The 17,871-nt window shown below is 42.2% G+C and overlaps 3 protein-coding genes across 10 annotated transcripts; 2 read left to right on the top strand and 1 right to left on the bottom strand.

Annotated features, from left to right (window-relative positions):
* Positions 1-645: 645 nt before the first annotated feature.
* Positions 646-5,914, bottom strand: LOC6630058 (transmembrane protein 47). 4 transcript variants are annotated; one of them, XM_002054244.4, is made up of 7 exons: positions 5,756-5,914; positions 3,616-3,885; positions 3,441-3,516; positions 3,198-3,384; positions 2,986-3,135; positions 2,856-2,918; positions 646-2,791 (listed from the first exon to the last, which is right to left on the bottom strand). In XM_002054244.4, the coding sequence occupies exons 3-7, from the start codon at positions 3,489-3,491 to the stop codon at positions 2,631-2,633; spliced, it is 612 nt and encodes a 203-aa protein (XP_002054280.1). In that variant the 5' UTR covers positions 3,492-3,516; positions 3,616-3,885; positions 5,756-5,914; the 3' UTR covers positions 646-2,630. The 4 variants fall into 4 exon arrangements, with proteins under 4 accessions (XP_002054280.1, XP_015026957.1, XP_015026958.1 ...); XM_015171471.3 differs by lacking the exon at positions 3,616-3,885 and adding an exon at positions 5,332-5,532 and having other exon boundaries at positions 5,602-5,912; XM_015171472.3 differs by lacking the exon at positions 3,616-3,885 and adding an exon at positions 5,332-5,532 and having other exon boundaries at positions 5,756-5,912.
* An 89-nt stretch (positions 5,915-6,003) lies between these two features.
* Positions 6,004-7,647, top strand: RNF220 (ring finger protein 220). The gene has a single exon (XM_002054246.4). It carries the CDS (start codon positions 6,226-6,228, stop codon positions 7,438-7,440), a length of 1,215 nt encoding a protein of 404 aa, XP_002054282.1. The 5' UTR covers positions 6,004-6,225; the 3' UTR covers positions 7,441-7,647.
* A 191-nt stretch (positions 7,648-7,838) lies between these two features.
* wge (winged eye) lies at positions 7,839-17,398 on the top strand. Of its 5 annotated transcripts, none has more exons than XM_002054247.4 (11): positions 7,839-9,157; positions 9,234-9,380; positions 11,488-11,622; positions 11,777-11,893; positions 12,284-14,339; positions 14,764-15,334; positions 15,396-15,654; positions 15,891-16,492; positions 16,560-16,739; positions 16,802-16,963; positions 17,036-17,398. In XM_002054247.4, the coding sequence occupies exons 1-11, from the start codon at positions 8,578-8,580 to the stop codon at positions 17,297-17,299; spliced, it is 5,073 nt and encodes a 1,690-aa protein (XP_002054283.1). In that variant the 5' UTR covers positions 7,839-8,577; the 3' UTR covers positions 17,300-17,398. The 5 variants fall into 5 exon arrangements, with proteins under 5 accessions (XP_002054283.1, XP_015027632.1, XP_015027631.1 ...); XM_015172146.3 differs by having other exon boundaries at positions 12,251-14,339; XM_015172145.3 differs by having other exon boundaries at positions 12,248-14,339.
* The last annotated feature ends 473 nt before the right edge of the window (positions 17,399-17,871 follow it).

Raw genomic sequence — 17,871 nt, 5'->3', positions numbered from 1 at the left:
CTATGAATGATTCATATAATTAATGGAATTTTTAATAAAAATATGCAAATATAAATAATTTAATCAATTTTAATAGCTCTATTGCAAATTGAACGAACTTAGACGAGCTCAGGCTCCAACCCAAAAATGGGTTTAATTTTTTTGAAAAAACTCTTTTATGCACCGAACATTAATTGATTATTTATGTTAATTTTGAATGTGAGCCGAAACACTGAAAATAGTTGCTCGGCTAGCAGCCATTCTGCCAAGAAAAACGAATGCAAAAGTCAAATCTTCATATTGGATGTAATTAAAGTTCCTTTAAATTAGTGGGTTATGTATTTTGTTGGTACACATTTGAATAGATTTTGATTATGGAATGAGAACTAAATCTAGTTGTTTTAAACATATGCATGCATATTGGCAAACGAAACAAACAAAAACTTTTGTTTACTTTGATTTGATGAGAACTGAACTTTTGGGCCAAAAGTATTTACATTAGAACCGAGCTAATCACATGGTTGGGTATAGAGAATTTGTAAAACATATTCATTCTTGATAACTGGCAATATTAGCAAATACATAGGTCATAATTATCATATAAGTATGTGGCTAAGTGAATATTATTGAATATACGATCACTAGCAATTAATTTGATACGTTCTCTTTTTGTTTCTATTTTTTTTTTGTTATCAATGATTCATAAAAGTTGTAATGATTGAACATATATTGGTTCGTATTTGTTTTTGATTTGTTAATAATGTGTGGGAAAACTAAAACGTTTTATTTTAGTTTCTATGTGTGTGTTATGTTAATTAATAGCTAATTTTCTTTTATTTTTTTTTTTTGTTTGCATTCGTTTTGCAATAAAAAATTGTAACGTTTCTTAAAAGTTCACATTTGAGTATACTATATAATTGTTTCGTTAGTTACATATTTTTTGAATTTGTGTTTTTTAATAATAGTTGCATACATTAACCTTACTTAATAATAGTTTAGTTAATTAAAATTGTTTGGTATAATTGTTAATTTCATACTCGTTATTAATTGTTCATGTTTCTTGTTACTCGTTTCTCGTTTCGCTTTTTCTTTTTCACCGCACGTTCCTGCCTACGATTTGTTCAATGTCATCTTTATATATGAATGTTAATGCACGTGTATTTATTTTTGTATTGTTGTAATTTACGTCTCGTTTTGCTGGCATTTGTTGCCTTTTTGTTTATTTTTTTACCTAAAACTCTTATTGTTTTTAATTGCTTTGTCAATTGTCGTTTTTGGAGAACGGAAACAGAAGACAACTAAAGAGCATTTGGCGATTTACGATGAGCTTATTAAAATGATTTCGATCGATAAATGATCAAAAACACAGTTCAAAATAAAAGGAAACTATTTTTAACAAGCCAGAGACTAAATAACTCATATCAAATTATAAATTCAATTGTATACTTTAACAAAAGTTGTCAGAAACATGTTTATTATATTTAATTGGATTTGATATGTAAGTATAGCATAAAACACAATTCAAATGTACAATTATAAATTAAAATGTAAAAATAAATTAAGCTGCGTTTACAATTGTGCTTTAAAAAACAAGCTGCCAAATTAATTGTGTTAAAAATATTGCATATACGATATTAACTTAAGAAAATATTCAAAAAGTGAACTGAGTGGTAGACGGGACGGTTTAAGTATTATACAAAAGGTGAGTGGCTAAAATACAAAAATATGTATATTCGAGTACATTGGGTATTTGGGGAGCACTGACACACAACACAATACAAGTGAAACAAACTCATTTAATATGAATCAAAATTTAAATGAAAAAATACGTAATCAGTTTGTCAAACGCCTTATTAAACTGTTTGCTTGTGGATAATTGCTTGAAATAAAGTTCACATACATTTTGTTTCGATGTAGTATTGTCGAAATATTTGTTTCGTTTTGGGAGTATGGATCGATTATAGTAAGATTACATACATACATATCTGGAAGGATTACATGTGTAAACGACTATGAATTTCTATGATAATTTTCTAGGTATACGACTGGTATGCAGCTGAATAGTTTTCTTTTTTTTTCAATATATGCTTAATATGTGTACATTTAGTACAATTTTGTTGTGCTTTCGTCACATTTATGCCAAAGAGCAGACTAAAAATTACAATTTTGTAAAACTCGCTGACACAAATTGCAATTATACATATATCATTATGTTGTTATATAGGTAGGTAGGTAGATAGATTGGACACGATTTGGTGTATATATATTTCATTATATGTCAGATGCGGCGTATGTGTATGTGTGTTTTGGAAAACTACCTTTCGGTAGTATGGGGAAACTTATGAAGAAAAAAATAAAATAATTAATAAACAAGTCTTATTTAACTAACACCCAGTACTATGGGGAGAAGAAAGTCAAGTCGTTCTGGTTTCATTTTTGGCTTAAATTGGTTTATGATGGACGTAATCAGAAGTCTAACTAAAGTTCTTTGACGAAAATTACTATTTTGATCGAGTTCTTTGTTTTTGAGTCTTGAGTCAAATTGAAATTTGTATACGTCTGTGAGTGTGTGAGTGTGTGTGAGTGTGTATGTATTGGTTGCTAGATGCTTATGTCTAAAGAACGACGTCAGGCAGGTCGTGCGGCCTTGCCTAGGCGCGCATTTGGTTTTCATGTACAATTTTTCTCTCCTTATAGTAGATCTCCTCAGATTCTTTGTCGCAGAGCAACAGAACCACGGCGCCAAACAAGAAAATTGCTGCGCCCCAGCCAACGCCATAGGCCCAGCCAAACTCCCAAACGCGTCGATTCGCTGCAGGAAATACAAATTTTAAATGAACTACATAAATATCTTTCAGTAAGTGCAGCTGCTTTACCCATTGTGAGTTCGCCTGCAAAGCACACGGGATAGACAATCAGAGCGGACAGCACGGCCAATACTGTAATTGGAGGCAATCGTAACAATTAGGAGTATATAGTTAAATAGGGATTGGGTTGGCGACTTACATGAAACGAGCATTACTAGCACTGCTATTCTATAAAATTTATATTTAAGATTATGATTCTGCGACTTAAGGCCCAGTCCAGTCAGCACTGTGGCTATGACGTCCGTTATCAATGTGATAATACAAAGCGCAGCGGTTGCCTTGATGTATCCTACACAAAAGTGAGTTGTTTAAAATATTGATTGGCACATGATCTTGTTTACAGCTAAGTACCAATATCGCGCGTCCAATAGCAGCCTGGCGGATCTTGTATATTGAACGGCAGCGGCGGCATTGAATCATCCTCAATACAATGCACAAATAGGCCCTGTCGCCAGCCGGCAGCCATTAGCCAATCTGTCGAGGCCAATGCCATGATCATCAATACCACCACTATGACTCCGCATATAAATGCAATCACCTGCGAATATAGATTTGGATTATTGAGCAGAGATCTCCTAGAGCAACCATACGCACCTTGAGGGGCCTTGTGATTGTTATAGTTTCAATTGTCGTTGTCGGCGCCATTTTGTCCGCTTCTGGACGTAGTACACTGTTGTTTTTAATAATAAATTGTAAAGGCATATATATGTAAAATATGTGTTTAGCTGTGTTAAATCGAATTAAATATGTACATGATGGACCAACTTACCTTACAAACTAATTAGGCAAAACGTCTGCCCACGCAAAATACTAAATTGGAATGCGTTTCAAATGCGATTTTTATTTGATTATGTGTTTTTTTTTGGTTAGTTTGCTAAATGTGTATATAAGGGAGCAACGATAAACTCTGGCTTGGAATAAATAACAATTAAAATGATTCAATTGGCGTTTATTGCTTAATTCTTAGCGCACAGCGACTGCGGCAAAATGGTTCAAATGCGTTTTCAATTCAAAATGCTGGCGGCAGCCTTTTCAACATCTGTGTGTTTGTTAAAACCGATTGCATGGAGGAGAAACAGAATTGGTAACATTTTCGATTAGTGCAACAATTGTAGCTGATAATACAATGAAAATAAATCAAAATCAAGCGCATACAAATCAGCTGTAAAAACAAAATAGCAGCAGCGCATGCAAAAACAACATAGACAAGCATCTAAGTATTGGGAAAGGGGCTTATCAACATTTTCCGAACCAATGGCCGACTTTTGCTACCCTACAATAATTTTATATAATTCATTCCGCCTGTTTGGGTTTCTTATGCTGACAAAAGTTAGTGAAAGAACTTCTTTAATTTATGTAAATTTTGAGTTTATTATTAAGACAATTTTTGACAAACATATCTGCGTTTAAATAAACACATGGTATATTTGGCAACTAAATACTTTTGATTATTTACTTTAATTATTTTAATTTTGCCATTTAAACTAAATATAATCAATAATATTCGTTTTAAAATCATTTTTTTCGTTCAGAGTTCACAATTTTAAATATAAAATACGGTGCAAAGGTTCGACAACATTAAGTTAATTATTAAAAAGAATAATAATAACAACTAATTCGAGTTTTAAATGACTCTTTTTACAGATTTGAATTTTTAGACAATATTACCCATAAACAATAGGCTGGAGCTTTCTTTTCATTGATGTCCCTTGCGTGGGAAACCCCCAATGCATTACAGTTATAATATTGAGTGCTTCGATGAAAACAAAGGGAAACCAAATAAAGCCAAATGAGGCAGGTCCTCAGATAAAGAGGCGGTTCGTGGAAACAGCCGTAAAACTGCAAGCAGCTCTTTGCACATTGCATTAATTATGCAAAAGGAAATGACAAGAAAGCTCAGTGGAAAAGTTTCAACTAACAGACAATCGAAATGAACTGGAAACCGTGTGTGCTCGCTCAAAAGAGATGCGACTCTTGTGTTCAAAATCGACAAGCATTTAAGGAAATGCTATGCTATAGACAGAAGGGATTGTGGCCGGGGTGGGGTGGCAACTGTGAGCGGGCGGTAGTTGTATACTAGACAGAGAAATATTTGGCCAAAGAAAAATATTTTGGGATTCTATTGCACAGACGGGTGCCAGACAGAGGCGATGTCTGCTCTATTTTTAGCCGAACATCGAGAGAATCCAAATATTTGCATAAATATGTATATACAAGAGCATTGCTGAGCATGTGTGTTGGACATGGCAACAGGATCGACATGTAATGAGTGTAAAAATGACAACGAAAAAAACAAAAAATAAAAACATACAAGCAAACGAAACTGGGACAGCACAAAAATCGACAATAACAACAACTATTGCGGCGAGATTAAGGGTGGAACGGAACCAAAACAAAAATGCAGAAAAAATACGGGTTGTCATTGTTGTTGTTGTTGTTGTTATTATTGACACCATTGTTGATATTGTCGTCGTTTGCTAAATACCTTTCCTTGTAATAGTCCAAAGTAACCGATTCGGAATCAAATTCTGAGTAATCTGGCAGCGATTCGGCATCAAAGGAGCTCATTCCGCTCAAGGTGTAATTGGGTATGACGTTCATTTGATTGCCATAGATGCTAATGTTGCTCTGTTGCTGTTGTTGTTGTGCGTGTTGCTTTTCCGTTTTTGATATTTCCGACATTTTGCTATTGTTAAATAACGTTACAATATCTATACAATCACACAAAAACACACACACGTATGCACGCACTCACTCGCACGCACACAGTCGGTTTTGGAAAATCTGATTTCTGACACAGATATGGGAAAATAATGCACTGCTATTTTCTCTATTCTGTTTTCCCAGCTTTTCACTTTCGTCTGCTGCGAAAATATGGCGTTATCGCTGAGGAAGCAACTCTCACTTACGCGTTTTGCTTTTGTGGGAAGCGCTCAGCTATTGCATTTTACATTTTCATCAAGTTTTCAACGTGTATTTTTTTATATTAAACATAAACAAAATAATAAAAATAATTATTTGCAGAGGGGTTGACAATCACTAAGATGTTTGTTCAGCCCGTTTAGTATTTTTTAGGTCGTCATTGATTCTAGCCAGGTGGCAAGGTAGTGCCATATGCTGTGCGATAGTCATGAATAGTTCGATATTTATTCGATAAGCGGACGGTACTTGTATTGCGTACATCTCTAGATCGGCGTCGCGTTTGTTGTTCTCTTTATTTAGTTCGTTCGGTCGAAAAACTACGTTTAAATCTGAGTTTATAAACGAAATCCAAGCAAAAAACACCACGAAAACAGTGCCTACCGTGGTGCACTGTCTCACGCCCAGGCGGCCAACTATTATTTTGCTTGCAAAATACCTAGAGGCAGGCCTTCTTGACATGGCAACTGACACTGTGCCCAATACTGAAAACTTTAATATCGCCAACGGTGAGGAAGATGTTATATGTCCTAGCTGCGATGCGAAAATTAAACGCAGCCAGGTGGCCGATCACTGCCAGATTGAAATGGAACGATTGCACGGCATGCAGCTGCGTTCCGCACAGACAGCTGCGGCCACTCCTCCTGTTCATGCTTCCACCACAACAACAACATCACAAACGCAGTCAGCTGCTGCCGCTGCTGAGGGAGGCGGCCAGCGCAAGCCATGGAGTGTGTTCCAGCGCGTGCAACGCAACCGTCAAGCACGGCAGCGACAACGCACACGCAAACGACCCACACCTCCGCCACCGCCACCAGCACCTGCGCCACCGCCAGTAACAGCTGCTGCTGCTGCGCCTAGCCAAGCCGCTGAAACGACCTGCAGCTGTCCCGTGTGCAACAGGAACTTCCCACAGATTGAGATACAGGAGCATGTTAACCAGTGCCTGCGCTCCAGTGGACGCAACGGTGAACGGCATTCCAGCGATGATGACGACGACAGCGATGAGTACGAGGAATACGAGTGGGCGGGACAGAAGCGCATCCGCGTATCGACGCTCGTCCAGGGCGGCTATAGAGCCCTGAATCTGGGACAGACCATCAAGTACAATGGTGGGCAGCAGGCGGCCAACGATGATGAGGACGATGTCAATGTGGACGAGGATGACACGCACATCTATGGACCGACACAATATGGCGAGGCAGACGTAATACCGCTGGACAATGAGGATGGCACTGGAGAGGGTGTTTCCGAGACGGACGTTACCAGCTATGTGCGAAGGCTCATATCGTCCAATGAGACGCCCAAAACCAGCATCAGCGCCAATAATGCCCGCGAATCGACTGAAGAAAGTAATGAGGCGGACAGCCAGGCACCGTCCACATCTGGACAGCAACCCGCACTCGGGGCATCTACTTCACGTAGCAGCAGCAGTGGCACATCGGCGCAGATCATTGAATCCTTAAAGGCACGTCTGCGTCTCTACGAGAAACAGGCGCAGAGCAAGCTCAAATGTTTGATTTGCATTGACGATTATAAAAATCCCGCCATCTCAGTGTCCTGCTGGCATGTTCACTGTGAGCAGTGCTGGCTGCAAACGCTGGGCGCTCGCAAGCTTTGTCCGCAATGTAATTCCATAACCACACCAAAAGATTTGAGACGCATTTACCTATAAATGGGATTCAAGTTGTAGACTCTGCCAGCAACTATGATAATTTGTTATAATGTTTGCAAAGTAGCTTATTATAAACATGAATTTAGGTTTATTTCACAATATATATAATTTATACAGATAACAAGGAATACAGCTATGATTATCATACGTGACGTAACAATAAGCATTATGTAACTTAAAATAAACAATAACAGCATTATTCTTAAACATCTTTTGAGTTTGTAAATGTTTTCCGGAGATTTTTAAAAGTGACAGCTTAATGCGCGCCAAAAAAAATATATTTGATCGATTATTCTCCAATGGCATCGAGTGTGGTATTAAATATATCGATATAAAACAAAATATATCTAAAAACATATCGTCGAAACGATGTTAATATCGATGATAGTCAGTATCGGAAACGATTGTCACTTGCCAAACATAGTGAAAACTTGAAAAGTTGCTTTTTTTGTGTCTCCCGTGGACTTTTTTTTTTCCAGGGATTACTAATTCGCGAAAAAAAACGCGCGGTTAAGTGTATGCCATTTTGTAGGTGGTTCGCATCGTGAAATTCTTTAGTGGACACAACCCAACGCTAAAACGCTTGCGTTAGTGGGGATCGGTCGCCTCCACCTTCGCCACCGCCGCCGCCGCTGCTGGGAACCTAGCACAGGTCCAGTTTGAACATATATATATATATATATATATATAAATATATACACATATATATGCATATGTATGTAGATATTGCAAGTTGCATACGTATGTGGCGCGTGTATTATGTCATTTATTTATAATAAATAGCATAAAAGTTGACAATATGCAAACAAATTCCCGCTGAGTGTTGCACCAAAGAGTGAGAAATATAAACACGTAAAAATGTAGACTGTGTGTACGTGCGTGTTTGTGCGTGCGTGCGTGTGTGCCGCAGATAATGGATGTTTAGCAGTATAAATAAATACATAGCTATAGAAAGATATATAGATATATGTATATACGCACGCATTTGTGTGCGTATATGTGAAGTATATGCGCCGCAGAAGCCGTCGGCGATGGCAACATTAGCTTCAGCCCAGGCTCAAGCCCATAAGCAATAATTTTAAGTGTTTCTCCCAATTTAACAAACACGTCCAATAACAACAACAACAACCAAAACAAATGGCCACATTTAATGCAACAAATGCAACAAGCAACAGCAGCGCGGATGTTTTAAGTTCCTCGGTTGGCGCTGCCGCCGCAGCGACAACAACATTTCTAGTGCCCTCCACAACGTCGGCAGGTGGTGCAGCCGCAACACTGGGCACTATTGGTGCGCATCCACTGCATTTGGAACCGTTTGGTGCTATGCCCGCACATACCGCGCAATATATGAGCTCTGGTGCTGCACAGTTGCCGTTGCCGCTGCCATTACCACTGCAGCATCATCATCATCATCATCAGCAGACGAACTCCTCCTCGTATACGTTTGTGCAGATCAAACGTGAGCCCTGTCAGGTCTCTGAGATAAGCTCCAACAATTGCCAACAGCAGCAGCTGCAGCAACACCAGCAACACCACCAGCAGCAGCATCACCTGCAGACGGCCTCCACCTCCCTCGGCCTGGGCAGTGTGACCTCATCATCAGTAACGGCATCAGCAACATCAAAGACCATGTCTGCATCGTCGCTGACGACGCTGGTCAAAATTGAAGCCTCCTCGCCGAAGGTATCCGATCTGGAAAAGTCCACGTCCAGCACAAGTATGTTAAAAACTTAATCAAGAGCAACCCAACCCATTTGATTATTATCATAATTGTTATTTCCATCCATCCACAGGCAGCTCCGTGCCCATTGGCATTGCTGTGGCGCGCAAGCGTCCGCAGGAGTCAACCAGCGCTGCGCTGAACAGTGGCTCCAATCTGCCTTTGCAGCAGCCACTCAACAAAGACATGAACTGTTTCGGCATACGTGTCGCCGATCTGAGTAAGTTTAACTAATCCCAATTTTAGACTTTGATGTTCTACATAGAATATTATGCGGTTATAGCAGTTATCAGTTTCAAATGTGTCACTCGCTATAAACAGATAACGAAGCAAAGAAAAACCCGGAAAACCCAGTAGAGCTGACAACTAAAGTAATAAGAATAATATACGGATTTGTTTATTTGCGGTTATTTATACTCTCACGAAAGTAAAACTAACAAGAAATCGTAGTTATCTTCGAACTGGCGACGTTGTAATACCCTAGCTAAATATTTTGTATAGTCCCTTGTGGCATTATATTAATTTTAGTAATACTATCTACTATGGGTACGACAACCCATGCGAACCCAACTTTAGTGAGGATGATTTTAAAACAATAGAAAATTATTGTTATTTCTCGAACTATCATTTACAGTTTATTTTATGTAACAACTAGCAGCAACAAAAAAAGAGGCGTGTTGTTTATATGTTAGGAATTTACTGGTTCTATTATCAGCAGACTTTGCTATCGACTTTAGACGTGCACGCACTTTGCCACTTTAACAAAGCTGCCTTAACTTGTTGAGAATTTGAAAGAGTCAATCAAGAAAACCCAGCAAAACCACAGTTTATATTCAAGTACAAGTTACGGCTTGTACTAAAGTATGATGTATTAGATATTTATTAATTTGCAGTAAAATAATCTAGTCTCGGCTGTTTCGAGCTTCTAATTGAATTAGATAGCGCAGATTTTTGGCACTAATGAACGCTTGGCTAAGCCACTCGCCTGTCCCCTGGGGCATCGTTACCAGCATAATTATGCGGCTCGGACGTGGAGCGTGTGACTCGATGCGATTGGCAATGTGGAGGGCGCTCAGTTATGGCACTAATAGGATTTCGACAAACATTTCAAAATTCCGTCAGTGAGTTGGGGGTAGAAAGTGCTGTGCCTGACGTAAATGCCACCCTAAAAAAAGATTGAAAGGGCAAAAATCATATGATGTGCCTGCAAATCCGGACGGGGTAGCGGATGTGGATTGTGTGGCTGTCTTTGTTGTGACAGCCCTCTGACTTGTGCTTGCAGCCCGAGGCGATGGCCTGCTGAGAGAAGCGGGCGAGTTGTGTTAAAAGAAAAACCACTTATTGAAAACTTCTAAAGAGGAAATAAATGAAATAGCGTATCTGTAGCGTCGTCCTAGTCGAGCGTAGAATGCGTAGATCTAGTCGGATTACTCATAGGTAGTTTTTTCTTGTTGCTTCTTATATTCGCTATTGTGGGTGGTTGCTGCTCAAAATGTTGTTCACATCTTTTGGGTGGCTGCGGGTCGTGTTGTACTTGCAAGTCCACCAATTTGGAAGGTGGTGCGTTGGCAGTAGTGCACAAATGAGGGGACAGAGGAGAGGAGGGCGCTGGATAAGTAGCAGCAGCAACAAGGGATGCTCACGCTGAGCATTCCATATCAAGCAGGACCAACGCTAAGGCAATATGATACGCGTAAGTGGTTTGGGTATGTGACCATATGGTAAAGTCGCCCTCAACGGCTGTGCGGATTCTATTTTTATATATACACAGCACATACGTATATACATATAGTGGGTAGTTGTCAAAAAAAAAAAAAAAAAAATAGAATTAAAGTGTGACACTAATTGCATATTGAGGCAGCTCCGCTTTGCCTTTTACTTTTTGTTGGGCCGAACATCAATCTGAGGTCCTTAATAGCCCCTTAATGTAATGCAATTAGTGTGTCGTGTACGCTTTAATCGAATTTCTGTAAAATTATTCAGCCGTTGGCTAAGGGATGATGGTTCAGTGGCTTGCTGGCTCGATAGGCTGGTGGGTTGTGTCTGATAGTGGGTGTGAGGTAGGTGGCTCGCCAAATGCATAGTTCAAGGACATTGCAATATTTAACGTATACATACACACACAGCTTTCTCTCTCAATCAGACATACACACGAAAGTGGCCTGTAAAGCTGATGTGGTGCAATACAAAAAGTTTATTAAATAATTGAACGCTGAGCTGTTAAGTTGAAAACTTTTTTTGTCGCTCGATAGTTTCCTCGAAATAATATTTAAAAGATTATAATTCTGATCCGGTGTTTGTGCATTCATACGAACTTGTAACTGCAGGCGCCACCAGTTGCGGCAATCTGTATTTCACGGGAAACGGTGATTTGATGACCACGGGCACGGCCACCGCCGAGGAACTGGCCCTGAGCGCCGCTGGTGTCAACAGGGCGCCCTCCACCTTCTGGCAATATCCAAGTGAGTCCTTTTTAGAATTTCTTCGTTTTTTCTTTATAACTTTAGTAGTTAGCCCCCACGCCCACGCCGCCTGTGACTTTACACAACTCGCACCCACTCTATATTTATTTATTTATTTATTGCATTTCTGTTGTTTTTTTTTTTGCGTTTGTAGATGCATTGCCCATTGAATCAGTGATTTCCATGTCGCCCGCCACGGTGGGCTTGCAATACTCACGCGAGGCAAGTCGCGGTCAGGTGGTGCTGCTACCCGCCGCTCCAGCAGCGCTTGGTAAGTCTCTCTTTTCATCGTCTAAGTAACATCTGCATGACGCACAGATATATATAGTATATATACATATGTGCATATATTTATATATACAGTGCATAAATATAGTTAACATTTAGATATTTTTCTATATACGCATTCATGACTCACAACAAGCGACGCTTGTGACATTTGCCACTAATGCTTGTATCGTCGCATCCTAGCTAGGTTAACTTGATTTCGAGAAAAAACTAATTCATGCTTTTATAACTCCGCTTTTCTTCCCCACCCTACCCCCAACAACAAAAACTCCAAATTCATAAAAAAAAATATACTGAAATAAAAAAAAAACAAAAACCGAAACTCGACTATGCACAGCAGGCATATCAAATTTTCCCCTCTTAACGCCCACAGATCCGTTCCAGCAGGCGGCGGCAGCGGCGTTTGTCTGGCCGTCAGCTTATATACCGCAGGCAACAGCCGGTGCCGGGCCAGCCGCCGCAGCCGCTGCGCTGCAGCCGTCACCCAACTTTATCTTCCCCTCGATGGGCGCCCACTCCACCTTGGGCGCAACATCTCCGTATGCCTCCACGCTGCAGTTGTACCTGGCTGCAACGGCCAGCGCCACGGGCAACTCGACTCTGTGCCAGCACAGTAATCAGCAAACCAGCACCACGACAACCAATTCCACCATTAACCTGAGCCTGGCTGCCGCCGGCGCTGGCGTCACGAGCAGCAGCAGTAGCCTAAGCTCCACTAGCAGTTCGCGATTTCTTAGCCTGGCAGCTCAGCCATCGGCGATGGCAGCCAAACCATTGGCCATGAGCTCGTTATTGATGCCGCCAACCGGCTTAAAGCTGGAGGAATACCCTTTGGCGCAGCCGTTGCCATTGCCGGAAGCGGCACGCGACAACGAGCAACAGGCACTGAATCTAATGCGTCTGCCTACGCCGCCCACTTCGGCGACCATGGAACCCACGGCAACGCCGTTGGGCCAGCCATTGCCGCATCAAATACTCTTCCAAACGGCGCCGAGTACGCCAACACCGGCGCTCCTTAATCTGTCTATGCATGGTGCAAGTGCTGCTTCTGCTGGCATTGCCGCAGATACGCCCACGTCCTGTGATGAGGCTGCGCTCAACTTTAAGTTGCACGCGCCACTCACGCCGCAAACACCACCTCGTCTGGGCGCCGCCACATTGCTGCCACAGATGCAAGACGTCAACATACAGACAGATACGCCCGTGTGCAGCGAGGATGAGAACTCTTCGTGCCCTCTAAAACCGACGCTGGAGGTGTGCGAATCACAAATGCCGCTCGAGCTGACCAAACCCAGTGAATCCAACAATGCCCATACACACGTCAACCAACCAAACGAGTGCCATACCCAAACGAATCCCAGTGACATTGTTAGTGCCAGTGCGAATGCCAGCGAGCAAATTGAAGCGCCCATGGAGGAATTGCCTGGGCAACAACAGACGGCGCCGGAGGATCTGACCGGGCTGCTGTTGCTGTCAAACATCAGCACCAATAGCACACCTTTGTTGCGCGTCAAACAGGAGCCAGTGGAGCACAATGAAGCCGTGCAAGTTCTGCCAGTAGAGCCGACGCCGATGCAGCCATTGATGGAAGTAGAGAGAACGCAGTCAGAGCCGCTGGGCGGCTTGAAGCTTTTGTGCGCCTTGGCAGAGCAGCGCATACAGGAGGAGGTGGTGCAGGGTAGTAGTCTGTTTGCCACACCCACATCGCGCACACCTTCACCTCGAGTAGCTACACCAGTCATCGAAGATAATAGCCCGTTTGGCTGTGTACCGCCAGCATCGTCGTCGGGTTTTTGCCCTCAACAACAAATGTCGCATACCTCACCAACGTTTCCCTCAATGCAGGGCATTGAGTTGCCAACCACGTCCAGCGCTGCGGCAGCCGCCAGTGAACCAACGCCCGCCAAACGCAAGAAGCACAAACATTCCAAGTCGAATTCTGTGTCCGGGGAGAGCCGCAAATCCTCGCGCTGCAGCAAGAAGAGCAAAAAGAAGCGCCGCCACAGCATAAGTCGACAGCAACAACAGCAACAACAGCAGCAACAGCCGCTGCTGGCCGAGGACGATGTTCAACTGCAGGATGAGGAGTTGCAATCGCAGCTGCGCAGCGCTCTGTCCACCATGGATCCCAGTTATGCGCAGCGCTTTGGCCAAGAAGTCTTCAGCATTATGGACAATAGCATGCGTTTGCGTCTGGCGGACATAACACGGCAATATCGTAAAAAGAAGCGCAAGCTCGACGAGATTTCCAAGCACAAGAAAAAGAAGAAGTGCTCCAAGCAGCTGCTGCTCCAACAACAACAACAACAACAACAGCAACAACAACAACAGCAGCAACAGCAACAACAGCAGCAACAGGCGCTACCAATTCAACAGCCCCTACATCAGCCGCAGCTGACGCTCGGCTCAACTCTCTCTAGCGTCCTGGGGTAAGTTTCTGCATTTGCTTTGAGTTGGAAGCTTAGAAGGTGCAATCTAGAGGACATGCCAAAACCAATACCAAATGTTATTTAAATGAAATGCATAATTGTTAGAAAAATAATCAAGCTAGACGATAAACCATGACGAAAATGAGCTCATATAAAATAGTTTCAAATGTAAATGTAAATGCAAATGTATGTAATAGGCAAGCATCTGCAATAGAATATATTTTTTGCAAAGCATCAAGAGTCACGATGATCTAGCCATGTCCGCCTGTCCGCATGTATAAACGCGTCCATCTCAGAACCTAAAGAACATATATCGAAGCTAATGAGAGCTACAAAAAACTTAAACGTTAAAAGGGATGCATTTACTAGGGGTTTGGTATTGTATAAATATATATAACTTTATATTCTGTTCATTATTTTTTAGCACTGCTTCACCGCTGCGAGATTATAAATATCCAAAATTCTCAAGCGGCAACTTACAGGCGTCCAGCTTTTTGCGTTTCCCAGAGAAGACGCATTCGTTTCCACCGCCCCCGCCGCTGTTGCAACAAGCACAGGCGGACCCTAGTACCTTGCCGATCAGCAGCTCGCCAGGCACATCATCGTTTGTGCGTCTGGAGCCCAGTGCTCTAGATGCGGCCGTCGCCGCTGCTCCAATTACCTCGTCCAGTTCTTCCAGCTCCTCGCACAAACATTCGCACACGGGTAGCACAAAGTCAGCGGCGCGCAAGGAGCGCAAGCTGAAAACGAGCGCAGTCGACGCTCAGTTGGCCACGGAGGCAAAGAGACGACTCAGTGCCGTAGATGCCGAGCTACAATTGACCAGTGATCATTTGTACCGCGATGAGACGCGTGTGCTAACTGACATGGGCGGCCTGTTCTATGCGGGGGTCATGAAACCCCTACGTCCGCCAGATGTTTATGCCATAACCCTAGATGGCGAACGCGGCAACAAGTCGCATGTCATGTCGCGCGAGGACATACTTAAAGATACGGTGAGTCGTAAGCAGCTTGTGGTAGCCATCTCGGCTAATCTAAATCTTTACTCCCGCACAGATTCTAGAAGTGGCACCCAAAAGCGTTGATAGTGTGCCAGTTGGTACACGGCTCTGCGCCTACTGGAGCCAACAGTATCGTTGCCTTTATCCAGGCCGTGCCATCGAATCGGAGCCAACTGAAGATGCAGCTGCATCAACAACTTCAGCGGTGTCAACGACGCCACAAGACTTTGTCAGCGTGGAGTTTGATGACGGCGACAGCGGCAGGATCCGCTTGAAAAACATTCGTCTGCTACTAAGCAATTATCCCATTGCCGGTGCGTTGTGCGAGAAAAACTCATCTATTTATTTTTTTTAGGGGGAATAAAGCCAAAAATCGTAAGATTTGATTAATCAGTGAATGTAACAATCTTTTAAAGTTTAAAAGCTAATACTTACGATTGTGGTTTATTCCTTAATAACTGTCCTGTTTTGTGACTTCTTTATTTACGACTGTTGTTTTCGTTTTCCCCTGATTCTTTTATTCCCCGTTCCCGCCTCGTCCATGATACAGAGTACAACGATAATCCCCTTTACTCTGTAGGCAAGCAGAAGCGTGGCGCACTGCGCAGTTGTGACAGTGGCGCTGGTTCCTCACAGGAGCATACGGGCGTGCCGAGTGGCGAGGAATCGCACAGCCATCATGGTTTCAGCATGAGCAGCGATAACACAACCTCGCTGGCTGCCACCATGGAGCTGTTCACACAGCGCAGCGAAAAGAAGCGCCTCAAGAAGAGCCTGAAGAAGTTGACGAAGGCTCAGAATGGCATTGGCCAGTCTGTTGAAATGAACGGATTCCAAAATGGCGGCGCTGATGGGGTTCCGGCCGGGGATGGCGCCAGCATGGACGATGGCAGCCGGAAGCACCATAAGCACAAGAAGCGTAAAAAGCATAAGAAGCATCATCGCAAAAATGCCAACGAAGAGGCTGAACCAGTGCAGGATTATATGACGACGGTTCAGGAATTGCAACCAACAATGTTACCGGTAGCAGAAGAACCTGAACCTGTTGCGCCGCCAGCGCAGCGTGTTAAGGTAGAGATTAAAGTAAAGGCGGAGCAGCTGGACATGGAGGAAGAGACAACGTCCAACCTAATGTCCGAGGTATCCGATGAGGTAATGTCTATAGTGATGTGGGATTTTGAAATATCTTCTAATATCTAAACTCCTTTTCACGGTCTAGGTCAAGGGCGATGATCTGGTTGAGCACAACAACTCCAAGGGTAGCAGCAAAATTGCCGCCTTTTTGCCAGAGCGGCAATTGTGGGGTTGGTTTGGAACCGCCTACCGAAAGGCGGGCGTCAAGGGGCGCGCCAGAAAGCAATTCTACAAAACAATCAAAAGGGGAAAGGAGACTATAACGGTAATTGTCATCTCCTCACAAATTATAAGTTGCTGGGCATTAATTATTGCATTTTATTGTAGGTCGGGGACTGTGCAGTATTTCTATCCACAGGTAGACCGGATCGCCCTTACATCGGGCGCATCGAGTCTATGTGGGAGACGACCGCTGGCAACAGAGTGGTGCGTGTGGCGTGGTTCTATCATCCGGAGGAAACCACGGGCTGTCCAAAATTGAAATATCCAGTAAGATAAATCATAGATTCGGAATCTGGCTTTAATACTCATATTTGTTCAAATATTAATCTTTTTTTACAGGGTGCATTATTTGAATCGCCACATGAGGATGAGAACGACGTGCAGACAATTTCGCATCGGTGCGAGGTGCTCCAGTTTGTTAATTACTTTGACAAGTTTGGCGCCGATTCGAAGCAATATCAAACCATATATGATAACAATGATACATATTATTTAGCCGGGCACTATAACCCAAGGTTGCAAGTGCTGAAACTACAAGACGATATTCCAACTCTCGAAGAGCTGCAGGATACTACTACTACAACTACTACTACAGAAGATTAAGCGAGGCGTGGATAGGCTTAGACATAGACATAGCAGAAGTGCATACAAAATCTATATAAATATATATATATACAATATATACGTTATACATATATTTTACACTACGTGGAACAGATGAAGCATATATACCTATATGTATACACATATTATTTCTATATTTTAAAGTGACTAATGTATCGTAAACAAAAAAAAAAAAGAAAAGAAAATCTAAAAAAAGGACGAGATGTGCGAAAAAGAGAGAGAAATCAAGGAACTAAGCAACAGCCACTAACTTAGTGTATAGCAGAAGCGCAGGCAATTTTAAGATTTGATTTGTATAAACTAAACACGAGTTTTTTATTATGACGATGAGATAAAGAAGTTTAGTTTAATGTTCAGAAAATGTTTAAAAATTTTGAAACGTGTGCTCCTCAATTGTGTGCATCCGAGAGAGACTCACAGACACAGCAACACTTAACATGCAACATGCAACACGCAACACAATATACAATCCACAATACACAGCCCACAGATACACATGTATACCTACATGTTTCAGATGAAATTTAAAACATGTTTTAAAGATTTTAAGC

The sequence above is a fragment of the Drosophila virilis genome, chromosome 2 (assembly GCF_030788295.1).
Source record: "Drosophila virilis strain 15010-1051.87 chromosome 2, Dvir_AGI_RSII-ME, whole genome shotgun sequence".
Taxonomy (NCBI): domain Eukaryota; kingdom Metazoa; phylum Arthropoda; class Insecta; order Diptera; family Drosophilidae; genus Drosophila; species Drosophila virilis.
The sequence above is the reverse complement of the archived record's forward strand: the minus strand, read 5'-3'. Positions and strand labels throughout refer to the sequence as shown.